Here is a 17,968-nt window from a genome sequence, read left to right on the forward strand (position 1 = left end):
TTCATTGTCCTCAAATGGGAACATGCATTTAGAAAACAATGAAGACCTTGTCAGTAAGCTGGGGGTAAAAAGGATGTAAAGCAAATATTTACAAAAGGTTCAAGACCAAAGAGACAAATGAAAACCACATTTCCATCTGAAAATGTTGTACTTACTATTGTGGCATGTAACCCCTAAACTACTCAAACTGAAAGAAATTGCAGAAATTGCACTTGGTCAATTACGGTTCTGCAGATACTCAGTTGTACTTCCTGCCTCATGTCCTAGAAAGATAACATCACTCTCCTGAGCAATCCTTGGGGAGCTTTAGATCTTCTCCAGGCCCTGCTGGAGGACATTTACTTGTAATAAGAGAAGGAACATAGATACATGCACAGAAAGGGAAGAGAAAGGAAGAAAGGGCCAAAATGTTGAGACCCCCGGAAAAAAAGTCATGAGATTGGATTACAAATTATAAGATTTTAAAAAAATAATAATACATTTTACTTCACTCCAGGAGCTGGGTTTTTAAGAAAAACAGTGCATATCATGACACTGCAATTAAACTGCAAGAGTTGGCAACACTGTCTAGCATACTGAATTTCACGTAGAGAAATAAGTAAAGGATTACAATACTCGTGACCCAAGAAAGAAGGAGGTAGAGGGGCGAAGTTTACCACAGATTTAATCTCAGATATTAGACATGAGTGAGGAATGAGTTATTTTCAGAATTAGTCTGCTAAATAGGGGCTGATTTATTTTCTAAACAAAAATATTTTATGGGTTTTTAAAAACAGTTACTAAAAAGTTCACAGGTGTCAATTTCATTCTCCAGTATGAAAGAATATGGTGCTATATTAGATAACAAATGTATTGTCCGCAAGATTTTAAAGCCAAGTGATTTTGCTTCCCATGCATTAAAAGCAATAGAGTGAAATCTTGGCCACACTGAAGCCACTTGACTTCACTGGGCCCAGAATTTCACCCATTGTCTTTTTGATAGTCATCTTACCTCAGGAATACATGCTCCTGTGAAGCCAAATAGCCCATTTGCATTGTCACTTTTTTGTACTCTTAATCTTGCTATGGTGTTTTCTTCTGGAATTCGAGCTCCTCCGTGCACAGAGACAAGCTTTAGTATGAATAACTCCTCTCCTTCCTCTTCCTCATCATCTCTTGCGGACACAATGAATGACTTCTTAGTTTCTCCCTGTCGGTACTCTAAATATCCAGAGATGGGGTGCACATCAGTTCTTGCTGGGGTGGCATGAAGTTCATCGATCTCTGTTCTTGTCAATTTACGTTCATAAAGCCTCACATCTTGCATCAATCCTGTATACCTGCTGCTGCCATTCACCCCTGCACCAACTCTTACTATTCCCGGACCTGGAAGAGAAATGAACATTTATACTACTTTCATACTTTTGCCCCGAAATAATAAAAGTGTGTAAATGAAAAGCTGTCACGGTGGTTTCTTTTGTCTTATTAGCTCTTATAATCTCTTAATAATGTAACTGTCATACCCTGGCTGAGCTTCCACGCGTAAAACAAGCATATGTTGAACAGTATGGATACCATCTTAATATATTTTCCCCAAAACACATCTAAGGACCATGTAGCAGGGTGGTCCTCTGCTCCTGCCCTGAAGGACTTAAAACAGGCCAGGAGAGGGATGTGGCTGGGGCAAGAAGCCTGGGCTGATTAGGGAAAGTAGGCTCAGTTGGAGCCATGCCCCAACCAGGCCCAGCTGGCCCCTATAAGAGGCTGTGAGCCAGAAGCCCAAGCAGTCTCCCTCTGCCTGTAGAGGGAGAAGAGCCTGGCTGCTTAGAAGCTACAGCCAGGGTACCTCAGTGAAGCAGGGCTGGGGAAAGGCAGAGGAGCTGGGGAGCTCCTGCCTAGAAAACCCCAGGCTATGACCTAGCATTGGGCTAATAGGTACTGGGGGTTGCAGAGGGCAGCCCAGGGTAGGCCAAGGCAGCAGGTCCAAACCCAACCCAGCCAGTGATGAGTAGGCTGATAGTGCAGTCTGCCCCAGGATGAAGGGGCTAGACAATGACTGGCAGTGGCCGTATACTGAGGTGAGGTGGGGATAGTGGGTGGGAGTTCCCTGGGGAAGGGAGACCCTGAGACTAAGGGGCTAATGCTAGGGGTCCTGGGAGGGACATGGGGACCAACAGGCAGCGGATCACCGGCCTGCAGAGGGCGCTCCGGAGCTGGATTCGAGCTAATTCCCAGAAGTCACCAGCAGGAGGCGCTGCAGGGGTGAGTCCACTCATCTACAGACCACAAAATGTTTAGAAGATGTGCCAAGTCAGCTAAAGATAAGTAAGTTAAGTCATGAGTTCTACTACTATGAAACTAGAGAATAGATAATAATGTTGAATGCAAGAAGAGAAGACAGAGCTGGATCAAAACCTTGAGGAACCACAGAATAGTACAAAGGCCGACATTACAAGCAATTGCACAGATCACCCCAAATATCTGAGAGCTCCTCCAAAGGCTTGGCTCACATGAGAGCATTCAATCATTTGTAATTCAAATGACTGATCTACATCAACTGAAGTGCAAATGTTGAGCATGTCTATGATAGCCACCCAGAATCAGTGTAAGGTTTGTCCTTGCATTCACACTAGAGCTGCCTTAAACCAACAGAGATGCAACGGCTCTCATATGACAACTATCAAAGATTATATTAGCGTGGCAGGGGAAAGTGAGTATAATATCCCCATGAACTGCCCTTCCATTAAGGTGACCTTATTTCCCAAAGAGAAACCGGACACTGCATGGGGCTAGCGCAAGCCCTCCCCATCACCCTGCGTGGGGCTGGTCCAAGCCATTCACCCAAGCCCGCCCCATGCACCAACCAGTTGCCTGAGCTGGCCTCTACCGCTGCATGGGGCTGGCATCACTCACCCAAGGCCCATTCCTTGCACGGGGCTGGCATTGAAACCCTGTGTGCCCAAGCCCTGTGTAAGCCATACCCCCCTACACACACATGGCGTTGGCATTGTTGATCACCTTCCACACACATGTTCCTCTGCACCCCACTTTTTTGACAAAAGTGGGCATTTGTCCCATTTCTTCTTGCCCACTTCTGCCAAAAAGGTTGAGACAGTTGAGACGGGCCTTAAAAAGGGACTGTCCCGGCCAAAATGGGACATATGGTCATCCTACCTCCCAGTCACACACCTGGCTACTGCTCACCAGCCAGTGAACCATCTGTGGCTATCATAAACCTAGTCCCAGATTTGGACCTTAGCGTCCAAAATATGGGGGTTAGCATGAAAACCTCCAAGCTTAGTTACCAGCTTGGACCTGGTAAAGCTGCCACCACCCAAAAAATTAGAGTGTTTTGGGGCACTCTGGTCCCCCCAAAAACCTTCCCTGGGGACCCCAAGACCCAAATCCCTTGAGTCTCACAACAAAGGGAAATAAACCTTTTCCCTTCCCCCCTCCAGGTGTTCCTGGAGAGATACACAGAAACGAACTCCGTGAATCTAAATAGAGGGACTCCACCCTCTCTATTTCCAGTCCTGGAAACACAAGCACTTCCCTCTTCACCCAGAGGAAATGCAAAGTCAGGCTAGTAAATCTAACACACACAGATTTCCCCCTGACTTCTTCCTCCCACCAATTCCCTGGTGAGTACAGATTCAGTTCCCTGGAGTTCCCCACTAAAGAAAAACTCCAACAGGTCTTAAAAGAAAGCTTTATATAAAAAGAAAGAAAAATACATAAAAATGGTCTCTCTGTATTAAGGTGACAAATACAGGGTCATTTGCTTAAAAGAATATTGAATAAACAGCCTTATTAAAAAAGAATACAATTCAAAGCACTCCAGCAACTATAGACATGTAAATACAAAACAACAAACCATCTTTGTATTCACAACTTGGAAACAGAAGATTAGAAAGCAGGAAATAGAAAAATCCTTCCCTTAGCTGAGAGGGACAGGCAGAAGAACAAAGAACAAAAGACTCACACACAAAGTTCCCTCCACCCAGATTTGAAAAAGTCTTGTTTCCTGATTGGTCCTCTGGTCAGGTGTTTCAGATTACTTCTTTCCAGGTGAAAGAGATGTTAACCCTTAGCTATCTGTTTATGACAGTGGCTAACTAACAGATAGTCTCTCTCTAACAAGTCACAGTTAGCGATGCAGAGATGGATCGCCAGCTGGAGCTGCAGAGGAGAAGCAGAGCTGTGTTTCTCACAGCTCCTCAGGAACCATCTCTTCCCCTTCTTTTGCCATGTCCAGGCCTCTCCACTACAGATAGCGAGAAAGAAGACAACAGCCCCTTACTATGATAGTGGTATCATAAAAATCTTCCTATCATAAGAGTTTTCCTCATTTTTTCCCTTTTCTAAAGAAGAAAAATAATTTATTTTCTAGTTGTTTGTAGTAGTGGTGTCATTCATGCTGTTTCAAAGATGCATTTCTATTGCAGTTCTTTTCATTTTCTCAGCTGTTTATTTCTAAATTTGACTCTCTCTGAACCCCTTTCCAGCACCTTCTGTGCATCTTAAGCATTTCACAAAGGCTAAATATATCACACACATCCAGAAAACATGTTCCTTCTGTGTGCCTGACACATACCTGGAACACACTAACGCCTCACAATATGATATGCACATGCTTATGTGTTCTTGTGAGTGTTTTCAGGAGTAGAGCCTACATATCTTAGCAGAATTTTAAAAATATTATGCATACACATGTTCAAGTAAATCTAAATCCTGAAAAAAAAACCACTCTATTAAATCCATAAGGTGTTTCAGGCAAGTTAATAGACATGATAAAATTCTATTTTCAAAATGTTGCAGTTTCAGCTGCATAACTTTATTTGACTTTAATGAAAGTTGTACTACTATAACTCCTTGAAATCTATTTTCTGAAAATCTATCAAGAAGTTTTCTTCTAGTTAAAAAAGAAAACTTTCACATATAGTAGCTTTATTTCAATATTATGAATATACTTTTCAATGGGACTGGATTTGCTGCTTAGGGCAGAATTTTACTTTTATAGAAGAAGAAAAAATGAAGATTGTTTTCTCACCATCAGCAATTGCTGCTCCTTTGAGGCTTTTCATTCCTCCAGGCACTGGATTTCCATCAATGTAAAACTCAATTATGCCATCCTCCAGAGTAATCAGAAGATGAAGCCAAGTATTTTCTTTCACATATTTCATGATAGTTGTCTTGGCCACATATGTAATATTGGACACCAGTGTTGTGTAATGAAGCATGACAGAAACATGGGATTCATTTGTTTGGATTTTCACACCATAATACATGGTCCCATTGTAATTGTCCTTTGCTACTATAAACCCATCACTATTGAGGTTAGGAATCACCCAAGCTGAAAATGTAAAGTTGAAAAGCAAGTTATCCCAACTGAAGTGGAAGTCAGGGTCAACAGTTCCAAATGCATCCTCTTTTCCACTGAAGTACAAAGCATCTGTTTCACTGTGATGACGCCTCCTATGAGGTTGAGACCGTACAGAATTTGAGAATGATCCAAGCAATAAGAAATCTATCATTGGTGGTAGTCCTGCTGGGAACACACTGGATAATATTTCCCAGCCTACCCGGACATCTCCAAAGGTACCCTGTTGCCTCCAAATTGTAAAGTTTGTAATGTAGGAGAGATCATCTTCAGAGAGAACATCTTCCACTATCTCCCGGTCCTGGCTCTCTGGGTCTATGACAAAGACTCCAAAAGGGTCATCATTGAATGGGATCATCACAATTACAGCAAGATTGGTTTCAGCTAACTGGCCACCAGGGCCTGGAGACCCACCTGTGTAATGAAAATTAAACAAAAGTTAATAGGATTCCTTAAGATTCCATTAAGGATTCCACCTCAGATACCACTGTCTGAAATAAGATCTATTTATGCAACCAAAAATGCTTTTAATAATAAAATACTTTTTTAAAGGAACTAAAATTGTGTGACAAAGGAAGTGTTCAAAATGTTCTACTATGAATCAAATGTCACTTCAACATTATTAATTAAAAACTTGCATGAATGATTTCTGTTTAAAAGTGTGTTGTGATGCATGTGTTATCCATTGTCAGGTATAAAGTATGCAGAGAGTGTGACTTTCTTCTGAGACTTGATTCACCCCATTTCTGTTGAATTAGCCATAGGATGGCCTACGTTTGAGTCATCTGGTAGAGATACCGGGCCAAATTTATTTTCATTAATATTGAAGTTACTACACAAACATACTACTGTAAATGAGAACAGAACTTGGGCCACTGCCTCTGGATTGCAAAGAGCTATTCACAGCAAGTCTAGTCCATAGTTGGATCCACATAGATCTATAGTGAAAGGTCTGTGAATTTCTCACACTAATAATTTGCTAAGCTGCATGAAATACTGAGTCATTAGGAGCTGACTGGGGTAGGGTCAGAGTTATTTTCATTTCTTTCTGGGAATGAAAGTCCCTAGCAAGTAAAGGAGACTTTGACCATGGTCCTGGAATCTATAAAAAAAACAGCAGATGGATCTCATGGTAATTAAAGTAGCCACACTCATCCACATTTGTACTTCTCTGCAGGGACAAGACACATTATGGCAGGATTATGTAGCCACTAGCACCAATAGCATTCAGCTGCCCGAAGGGTCACCACTTCCCTCTCCATTGAGGGACTGTGCTTTAAACACATAGGCCAACATTTTTAGGAGCAATTAGCGGTTTGGGGAGAATACATTTTGGGATGCTCAGCCCCAGAAACTTTAGAGAGGCTTCATTGTCAGAAAATGCTGAGCACCCTCTCTTTGAAAATCAGACCCCTCTAAATTAAGTACCCAAAATACTGATGCACCCCAAGTCACTAGTCACTTTGGAAAATCTTGGCCATAATGTAGTCCCAACCAAATGAGAAACCCCTAAATGGCTGCCAGACTGTTTCAAATTTATCATAACAATAATAATTCGGGAATAGAATATCTGCACAGTACTCATGCATCTGTGTTGGATCAAGCTGTGACTAAAATAAAATAAGATGTAAAAATAAAACTTCTTGCTGGAAAGTTATAGGATAGAAATAGAAAATTCAAATGACAGAAACAGAGCTACTTCTATGAAACTTTCTATAATTAAGGTATAAAATTCTCCTGGTTTTAGAAGGTGTGGGGTGGGGGAACAGTACCTGAAGCATTCAGCAGCTTTAAGGTATAAAATTCATTGAATTCAGGAATTTTATCAGGAATGGCATGAAGAGTTACTGCCTTTGATCCTTCGCCATCCATGAACCACACAGTCCCATAGATTTCATAAAACTCTTGTCCTGGCTCCAAAGCAGAATCGTTCTCAAAGAGTTGCCAGGTCAAAGACACATTGCCAAAGTGTCCTCTCTGTCTCAGAATCCTATGCAATGAATTAGACACAGTGAGCTTTCTGGCAAATGTGTATCAACAGTCAAAGAGAGCAAAAAAAATCTGGGTACAAGCCAGTACTATACAAGTACAATTTACAGTTCTCTAAATAATCCACAGCCATTTTAAGTATGAAGAATACCTTTCCCTACCCCGTTGAAGATCTGCACCTTCATGACTCAATTCCGCTCTCAGCTACATGACTCTACATTACATACCTTCCAAAAAAATCTGGTATGGCCTATAAGAGTGCCTGCAGTGCAATACTTTTAAGCTGCATGGAAACATGCACTTGCATATCTAAGCATAGAAAGGAGCTCTGTATCCCATAAATCTGACAGTTCCAAGTCTATAAGAAGCAATCAAATTCACTGTTCTAACCCATTCTGTGTAACTGGTTTTTGAGGTCCAGTTACTCACCAACATGCGAATTAGTTTTAATTTGATGAGACCTACATGTGCATACACCACAAATCTCAGCTGAAGATATATAAACACCATGATAGTCAGTACAGACTGAACCCAGGGTCAACAAGTCCAAAACACAGGCCTCTACCACCTGAGCTAATGCAGAATGCTGTAGGTTACACAGTCACTGGGGCAAGATACTGGCCGGAGTTGTGCCACATGGAGTAGGCCACTGTATTATATTTAATCTTTGTAAAAGAGTTTTTCATGCTGCCTTCTATGTTTGGAAAACAGTTCTATCACATGTGTACCAAGTGACCTCCAAAAATCAAATCTCTCCTTTCAACCCAAGCCCAACCGTGTCTGATGGGCTACAATTTTTTCTACTCCTACCCTTCTGCCTCTTTCATCAATTTTAGATTATGAGATCTTCAAGATAGTGACCTGTGTAAACTGTGTTTTTCATGCATCAGATGCAGAAGGCTGGGGGGTTCTATTTAAAAAGAATATACACATGAGCATGGAAAGTAGCTGGATGACTGTAATTTTATTCATCAAAATATTTTTCCCCATATTCAGTCACCCCATGGTAATTCTGCCATTAAAAAAACTGGTGTTACCCCACTGAAATCAAGAGTTACTCCATGTTTACAATGGTGCACCTGAAAACAGCATTTGGCTCTTTTACATATTTACCTGGTGACAACATATTTTACTAAAAGGCACTGCAGAACACCACAAATGAAAGAAACCAAAGCAGCTATTCATAGTGCCTTCACCAACTAAGTGCACCAATAATATAATTAACACATTGACAATGTGCTAGCTAAACAGAGCCTCATCAAAAAGGGTATGCTTTGCTTCCTCCTCACCCTCACTATTAATTTAAATCAACTTTCCTCACACATGGCCAAATCCAGCCCACTCATTCTGCAAATAGGATGACAAAGAAGAGATAATCATAACAGATCCAAGGTTCCCCCAGCATAAAAAGATTCTAAACACCAGGTTGCTTAATATCCAGGTGTTTCCCTTTCCTGGGATGCTATATTTATTAGACCTTTTACAAAGCAATACATCACAAGGACCTTTCCACTGAGGGTCCCAGCCACGTGCTTCTGCCAAAAAATGGATCAAGTCTAAGAAAACAAAAAGTAGTATGAAAAAAATCCCCTTTCCAGATACTTAGCCTAAAGCCCTTAGTATCATCTCTTTGATTGATCTCTATGACCTCCCAGTTTTGATCTTGGGGGTCATCAGCATCTTATATACCTCCTACTGAGCTAATTAGCAGCATAACTAGGGCCACCTGCCAAGCAAAGCCAACTTCTTAACCCCTGCTGCTTCTGTTAACATACATTCCTTGCATGGGTACAAGAGTAATGGGTTTTATTCTCAGCTCAGGAGAGGATGTTTTCAGCCTAAAGGGGTGTCCTATCTGAAGGGCCATGTCATCCTGTAAGAGGCAGGTAAAACAAAACAAACAATGGGGGGTAACTTTTTCAAAGCAAGATGCAGGGAAACAGCTAGGTAACTCCCCATGACATCAGCACCAGCTGCATAGTGAAATACTGTTGGGTTAGGGCAGGGCCACACAGGGGGCCAAGTGGGGCAATTTGCCCCGGACCCCACAGGGGCCCCTACGAGAATATAGTATTCTATAATATTGCAACTTTTTTTTATGGAAGGGGCCCCCGAAATTGCTTTGCCTCAGGCTCCCTGAATCCTCAGGGCAGTCCTGGGTTAGGGCAGTGTTTCTCAAACTGGGGTCGCCAGTTGTGTAGGAAAAGCCCCTGGCGGGCCGGGCCAGTTTGTTTACTTGCCCTGTCCACAGGTCCAGCTGACAGTGGCTCCCACTAGCCGCGGTTCACCGCTGCAGGCCAATGGGAGCTGCTGGAAGTGGCAGCCAATATCTCCCTCAGCCCGCGCCGCTTCCAGCAGCCGCCATTGGCCCGGAACAGCGAACCGTGGCCAATGGGAGCCGCGACTGGCCGGACTTGCGGATGGGGCAGGTAAACAAACCGGCCCAGCCTGCCAGGGGCTTTCCCTGCACAAGCAGCGACCCCAGTTTGAGAAACAATGGGTTGGGGGAGGGGTTGTTGGGTTCTTTAGCGTTTATTATTCTAGGTCATGTCTGCTTGATCATTCAGCTATTTCATATCTTCAGTACATGAAAAATATATAATCGGTCAACCATATCATGATTACTGATGTACACACTTCATCTATCAAATGTCTGAGTGGTTTCTGTAAGTATTTTTGTTATATAAACACACTTTAGAACATAACATTTGTTCCCCTAAATATTCTTCTAATTTATTTTTATTCAGATTTTGTTTAATTCAAAAGTCTCTTTTATGTAACTATTGTACATGCAAACTTGGTATGTGGCTTAGACTGAAATACTTTCAGTGAAGCATCACAAAGTATTTCTTGGAAGGTATCATTTTAAACTCTACTTACAAAAAAACATTAGTCTTGCCTTCTTCCACCGGCTTGTCAATAGGTTCCAAAGAGAAAATGCCATTCGGGTCATCATTCGCTTCAATGACAATGGTAGCCATCCCAGTCCTGTAGACTACGGTATCACCTAAAAGCCAAGGATTTATATGGTTTCAAATAAAAAAAGTGAAAAGCTAATGTAATGTGATTATCAATGGAGTAGTTTTCTCGTCCAACTATTTTCATGCATACAGACAAAAAATTAAAGGTTCAAATCTTTACCTATATAAGCAATATTTGAGACATTTTAGTATAATAGGAAATACAGAGGCAATAAATTACAATGGGCTTTATCCTGCACAGTGCAATTGTAAAGTGTTGTGTGTACAAGTGCAAGATAAAAGTAATGAGCCAGGTAGAGGAGCCTGGCCCGGAACTTGGGAAAACACTACTACTTGACTGCCATGTTATTGCTGGCTAATAGCAGGACTAATGCCAAAAAGAGGAATGTGAGGCTGTGTCTTATTTGCATGCCAAGAATCCTACTCGTTCTCACCCATCCCCAGGTATGTACATATTCTGTCCATTCCCTCCTTTTTTTTCCAACCTGTACTCTTAAGAGTGACCAAACAATTAAGAGACTTCAGACTAACTTCTACTCTGCTTAGTACTTAACTTTATTCACATCTTCTATAGAGTCCACCCACACTTACACTGGAGTGGAAGTCTTATCGTGCCTTTCAGGATCAAGGCCAATATGTGTAATATTTCATAGAAACAAAACACAGTATTTTTCCATCAGGAATAAACACAGAAACATCTTATTTACTTATAAATTCCATGTTCTCTCAAGCTTTTTTAACCCCTTGCCTCCAGAATCACTTATAGTACTTCAGAAGTTGTGGCATATTTTTCTTTGTTTGGTTTTGTGAGTATGTGAATGAAGATTCCCACAACACCATCTTCTTTTTTTAAACATATAAGTATTTTTATCTGAAATGAGTGCACAAGGAATATCAATGAAAGGAATAATCAATTTCAAACCATGTTATCTTGCCAAGAATGCCAGGGTTTTTTTAAGTCTTATTATTTCTTATGCCTGGCACAATTGCAGCTCATGATTTCAGAAAAATCCTCATTTATATAAATTTCTACAATAAAGAAATTCTTTAACACAATGTTTTGGTGGCCAATTCAATGGCATTTCTGATTTTCCAAATGTTAACTTTAAAGGGTTAAAAAAACCATTGAGAATTACAGAATAAGGGTTTCTGCAGAAATGACATCAACAATATTAGCTGGTTTGTGAGCCTTCAATCAAGCAATTCAATACAAGAGAATATAGGCATAAATTCTATATACACTGTGCACGTTCACTTTACAGATCTGTTGACAGTCACTTTCCTATTGTGAAACTCAGCAATGAGAATGTACTATTTTATCAACTCTTTGCAAGATACTGGATTTCAGCAAAAACAAAATGAGAGAGGCAACAACTACTGTATTTAGAGCAAATAAGTATTTTCACCTGTAGAATTAAAGAGGATGATGTAAAAAGTTTCATCTGTTTCAGGGGTATCATCTTCACTAATAAATACCAATATTTTGTGTTCTCTTTCCCCAACATCAAACACAAGGGCTTCACTCCTTCCACTGGAAATGAAATCTCCATCTTCAACTGTGGCTCTTCCATCAACTGTGGCATATAAGACGGTAATGGCTACATCAGCAGATCCATTCCTTAGGACTGTAATGTGAGCAAAATCTCCTTCTTGAACCTTCACAACAACAGGATCTGAAATAGATAAATTACAAATTCAGCAGCGTCCTTTAAACCATCAGCTTCCTATGCTAGACATCACTGTTTAATCCTACAAAGTTAAACTGCAGAACAATTCCTTAGGGAGACAAAAGGAAAATCTGGAAAAGTTTGAGGAAACATTTTCAGTATGGGAGGATATTGACCTGGCCACCTACCCCACCTCAGCATGGAAAAATGGAATAGTGAGACACATGAAGAAAAGGCTCTGGCTAAATCAAAAAGAAACAAACAGACCAAAAAAAAGCATCTTGGGGAAGAAAGCAAGCAAAAACTGTATCAAAATATAAAGCACTTGGGTGAAATCCTGGCTCCATTCAAATCAATAGGAGTTTTGACATTGGCTTCAATGGGACCAAGATGTCACCTTTAACATTTATCTTGTCTCAATAATAAGAACACTAACAATAGTAAATGTATTTGTAACTGCACTTTCAAAGGAATGGGATCTAACCTGAAAAGTATATGGGGTCATCATTCCTTGTGATTTGTAAAACTGCACTGGTTGTGTTTCCAACTCTGGCTCCCCCAGTGGTATTGGCAAGGCTGATGGTGAACACTTCCATTTCTTCAGGTAGCTAAAGGAAGAGGTAATATGAAGTAAATCTGTTTCATGCAAACAGGAAGAAATTAAAATGAGATAATCAAAAGCAGAGGAAGCTCTGAGGGCCAGTCCCGATTCACTCATCCTTAGAGATGTGTATTATCCATATGCTTGTACAGAAAGAGACCAGAGACCACCATAGGTCTGCAGCTTTGGAGCCCCAAATCAGGAAAGCACTCAAACTTATGTTTAAATCTCAATGCAGATAATGGGATTTAAATCCATACTTAAGTACTTTGCTGAACTAGGGTCTTAATGCCTCACTCTATTATTTGAAAAGAGTAGGTCTGAGGCAGATTTCTAGTTTCCTCCCTGGTAAATACTGATACAGAGAAGTAATTTAGCTTCTCTGAAATATCTTCCTTTTTCTCTTTAATTGTTCCTTTTATTTCCTTTGTGGGCCAGCAGACCCAAAAATTCTCTTTCAGTTTCCTGCTTCCATATTCTTAAAAGAATTTCATGTTGCTTTATGTCTCTTTGGCTATGTGCTACTTACTATTCAAATTCCCTCTTAACCCTCCTGATTTCTATCTTATATATTCTACTATACATCTATAGCTTGTTTCTTTCATTGGCTTCCCTAGGGCTGGACATCTATTTTTTAAGGACCCAAACAGCCTCTTGTAACTTTCAATTTTACTATACTGGTATTCTTTGTTTGAAGGTATGTTCATCTTCTGTGACTGTTATGGTCTAGCTCCATCCTGTTTGAGGACTTTGATTTCCTCTTCTATAAAGCTGTTCTTTTAATTAGCTTCTTTTAAAACAAAAATTACTGCTTTGCAAGGTTTAAAGTCATAGCACATGTCTCTCAATGTTCTCACACCAAAGTAAAGTAACAAACTATGTTCGTCTAAAATATTTACCTCATCTGGCAATGAGTAAATGGTGATCGTTTTTGAAAACTCCTGGTTTCCAAAGAAAACTGTCCCTTGCACTGGGTAGATGTCATTGGTAGAGACTGGTTCAACAACCCAAGACACACTGACATTTCCATAGTTTCCTTGGTTTCTTACAATTCTGTAAGCAGCTGTGAAATGCAAACATCCAATATGATAAGTGTGCATCCACAAAACAATAAAAATTAAAGAGAGGCAGACTGACAAAGCTAATTCAATGAAAAAGAAGAGGAGGGGAACTAATCATTCTGGGAATCCTTTTTGGTAGAACCGTTAAAAACACAATATGTGAGACAACTATATAAAAGACATAAAAAATGTCACATGGATATAAGAAATAGGTACACTGAGGCATTTCCACTTTGGGTATAATTGGAAACTGCTGAAGAGCCAGGCAGCCAAATGATATGCCTCTCCTGGTGAAATAAAACCTTATCTGAAAAATACTGGCCATCTTCTGCAAAACGCTGAGCACCTTCAATTCTTGTGACATCATTGGAACTTGATGGAAGTGAGAGCCTTGCAGGAAGTACTTCTTAGCAACTTGCAGAACTAAGCCCTAAACGTAGAGATATAAATCTGCGCAACAGGGCTCAACCTGTTTCCAGGGTCTGCACAGCTAGACCTCCTCACTTTAAGCAGATGCAGAAAACAAAAGAATAAAAGATCAAGATCACAAGTCTCACAGTGAAAAGAGTGAAAGAAAGCAAAAAAAATCCATGTTTAGTATAAGCAGATAGATGTAACAGAAGCCTCCTTCAGTACACCAATAAGTGATCTCTTTGACTGGGAAAGCAATCACTGTTCCTATAACCTCATGGTTTTAAGGGTGTTAGTATGAGCTAAACTATAATAGCTTGAACAAAACAGGAATTACCAGCATAGACTGCTTCTCCTTTACTTTCATTTATTGTTACAGCTAGTTCATCAGGGAGGAACTGAATTACTCCATGTGGATCATCATTCTTCAGAATGGTTATATTGACCTTTGTGGCAGTTCCCAACTTGCTTGTCAGTTCACTGTGGCTACTGAGTACCACAGAATAGAATTCATCCAGCTAGAATAGGAAAACTAAGTCAAAAAATAATCATATAGACTCACAACATTCACAGCATGAAAAGAATGGACCACAGTCCACCATTACCAACCTGGCAAGACAAGTTACAGCTTTAAAAAGCAAATCAATGAGCATGTGTTTCCTGTGCTAACTTCTGCATAATGAGCAGCACCCCATTTCCACCCCTGAAAGCAGGGAATGTCATCAGCTTATATGATGTAATAAGGCCACTTAGCACATCACACGTACTACATCACAGTGTACAAAGGTATGAAATGATTACATGGCAATATTCCATCAGCTATTCATTTATGGAACTATGAGTAAATAGCATGGATCTAAAGAACAAGTACATAATTAAGATCTGCATTCATTACTAGGCATAAAAGAACAAAATACCACATTTGTAAAAATGATCAAACATTCATGCATTTGTATCCACAGAATTGTACTCAAGGATCATCCAGGTACTAATCACTTGACAAATATTTGTCTTGTTGCCACCAAACTAGTTAGCAAGGCAGCTGGTTTCAATTTTATCCCCCAGCAAGCTAACAACAGGAGAGTTGAAAATGAAGGGAAGCTGTTGCCCAGCAACCTTTGATGATCCCAGAAAGAAGGGAAAGCCACCTGCTCCTGACCCAATACACTGGAGAATGAGGTGTTGCAGGCCATCTGGATACCTCCCCAGGTGACATTTTAGGTAAGGAAAGTCCTATAGTCTTTTGGAGAAAGGGATTTGCCACTGTAACCCCAGTTTCTGTGGGGAGGAGGTGATATTTGGATTCAGAGACCCAGATGTCATCTCAATCAATGATCTGGAAAAAGGGGTAAACAATGAGTAGCAAAATCTGCAGATACAAAACTACTCAGGATAGTTAAGTCCCAGACAGACTGTGAAGAACTACAAAATGTGAAGAACTACAAAAGGATCTCTCAAAACTGGGTGACTGGCCAATAAAATGGCAGATTAAATTCAATGTTGGTAAATGCAAAGTAATGCACATATGAAAACATAATCCCAACTAGACACATAAAAAGATGGGGTCTAAATTGGCTGTTACCACTCAAGAAAGAGATCTTGGAGTCGTTGTGGATAATTCTCCAAAAACAACCACTCAATGTGCGCGGCAGTCAAAAAAGAGAACGGAATGCTGGGAAACATTAAGAAAGGGATAGATAATAAGACAGAAAATATCATATTGTCTCTATATAAATCCATGGTATGGCCACATCTTGAATACTGTGTGCAGATGTGGTCACCCCATCTCAAAAAACTGATTGGAATTTGAAAAGGTTCAGAAAAGGGCAAGGAAAATTATTATGGGTATGGAATGGCTGCTGTATGAGGAGAAATTAATAAGACTTGGACTTTTCAGGTTGGAAAAGAGACAACTAAGGGGGAACATGATTGAGGGCTATAAAATCATGACTAGTGTGGAAAAAGTAAACAAGGAAGTGTTATTTACTCCTTCTCATAACACACAAACTAGAGGTCATCAAATTAAATTAATAGGCAGCAGGTTTAAAACAAACAAAAGGAAGTATTTCTTCACACCACGCACAGTTAACCTGTGGAATTCTTTGCCAGAGGATGTTATGAAGGCCAAGACTATAACAGGGTTCAAAAGAGAACTAGATACATTCATGGAGGATAGGTCTATCAATGGCTATTAGCCAGGACGGGCAGGGATGGTGTCCCTAGCTTCTGTTTGCCAGATGCTGGGAATGGGTGACAGGGAATGGATCACTTGATGATTACCTGTTCTGTTCATTCCCTCTGGGACACCTGGCATTGGCCACTGTCAGAAGACAAGATACTGGGCTAGATGAATCTTTGGTCTCACCCAGTATGGCCGTTCTTATGTTCAATATTAGGACCAAAACCTGATCATAATTCGAATCCAAATATTGGCCTAATTTGCCAATTCCCTAGTCAGCACTTTACATTAGAAAAAAAGAGTTGCTCTTCTTTTAAATGGGTCGAGGAGAAAGAGGAAAGCATAAGCGTAACATTTCAAATCATCATCACCATCATGTAACATGGCATGTTTCATCCAAAGCTCTACAAATACTATAGGCACAGCATCACTGAGATGCAGCTACTTCTGGTGTGAAAGGCATAGTCAGGTGGACAACAGAACTTCAGCATGCTGTATAACAGGGGTCAGCAACCTGTCACAAGTGGTGTGCCGAGTCTTCATTTATTCACTCTAATTTAAGGTTTTGCATACCAGTAATACATTTTAATGTTTTTAGAAGGTCTCTTTCTATAAGTCTATAATATATAACTAAAACTATTGTTGTATGTAAAGTAAATAAGGTTTTAAAAATGTTTCAGAAGCTTCATTTAAAATTAAATTAATATGCAGAGCCCCCGGACCGGTGGCCAGGACCCAGGCAGTGTGAGTTCCACTGAAAATCATCTCGCGAGCTGCCTTCGGCACACTTGTCATAGGTTGCCTACCCCTGCTGTATAATAATGGAGGAAGAGGGAACTTTGATCAAAGACATCAGGACAAATCCTACCCTTTCAACAAGTGTCACAGAAACTTTAATACCCATGTAAAGTGCACAGGACCCCAGTTAGTACAATCTCATGCAAAACAACTTCAGGTATATGTTTGTAACATGAGGGGGGGGAGGGAAGTAGCTTCCTTTGATGGAGACCCAGACAGCCAGTTAGCTGTAAAATCCCTCTTGGTCTGTTCTCTGTTTGCAGGAAGCGGATGAGAGACTCAAGGGAGCTTGGATGCTGGTACAGAGCAACCCACCGTCGCTCAGCTCTTCTAATAGGTCCAGGTTTGTTATAGAAGGAGGACTCTTATACGAGGACACCCTTTCTGGTAGGCACAAGGAGGACTGGCATCCTCAGAGACAGTTGGTAGTTCCAACTAAGTATAGGGAAAAAGTACTTGAGCTCAGCCCATGATCACCCTAGCGGCCATGCTGGGGTGAACAAGACCAAGGGCCATTTGGGGAAGCCATTCCACCGGGAGGGAATGGACAAGGATGTTTCAATCTATGTCCAGTCTTGTGAGGTGTGCCAGAGGGTGGGAAAGCCCCAAAACCAGCTCAAGGCCCCTCTCCAGCCACTCTCCATCATTAAGGTTCCATTTCAGCATGTAGCTGTGGATATTTTGGGTACTTTCCCTAAGAAGATACCCAGAGGAAAGCTGTACATACTGACTTTCATGGATTTTGCCACTCGATGGCCAGAAGTAGTAGCTCTAAACAACACCAGGGCTAAAAGAATGAGCAAGGCATTGGCAGACATTTTTGCTGGAGTAGGTTGGCCCTCCGACATCCTTACAGATTCGGGAACTAACTTCCTGGCAGGGATCATGAAACATCTTTTGGAAGCTCATGGGGTAAACCACT

General features: G+C 40.8%; 1 protein-coding gene across 3 annotated transcripts in view; it reads right to left on the minus strand.

Annotated features, from left to right (window-relative positions):
• Positions 1-17,968, minus strand: part of ADGRV1 (adhesion G protein-coupled receptor V1) — a 463,719-nt gene that overhangs the window by 390,329 nt on the left and 55,422 nt on the right. For all 3 annotated transcript variants that reach the window (XM_030567084.1, XM_030567083.1, XM_030567085.1), the window contains exons 14-21: positions 14,407-14,587; positions 13,497-13,660; positions 12,481-12,604; positions 11,736-12,002; positions 10,229-10,355; positions 7,132-7,349; positions 5,030-5,773; positions 992-1,365 (exon numbers count right to left, since the gene is read on the minus strand). In XM_030567084.1, coding sequence (XP_030422944.1) covers positions 992-1,365; positions 5,030-5,773; positions 7,132-7,349; positions 10,229-10,355; positions 11,736-12,002; positions 12,481-12,604; positions 13,497-13,660; positions 14,407-14,587 — 2,199 coding nt within the window. The remainder of the gene's footprint in view (positions 1-991; positions 1,366-5,029; positions 5,774-7,131; positions 7,350-10,228; positions 10,356-11,735; positions 12,003-12,480; positions 12,605-13,496; positions 13,661-14,406; positions 14,588-17,968) is intronic.

This window comes from Gopherus evgoodei, chromosome 6 (assembly GCF_007399415.2).
Source record: "Gopherus evgoodei ecotype Sinaloan lineage chromosome 6, rGopEvg1_v1.p, whole genome shotgun sequence".
NCBI lineage: Eukaryota > Metazoa > Chordata > Testudines > Testudinidae > Gopherus > Gopherus evgoodei.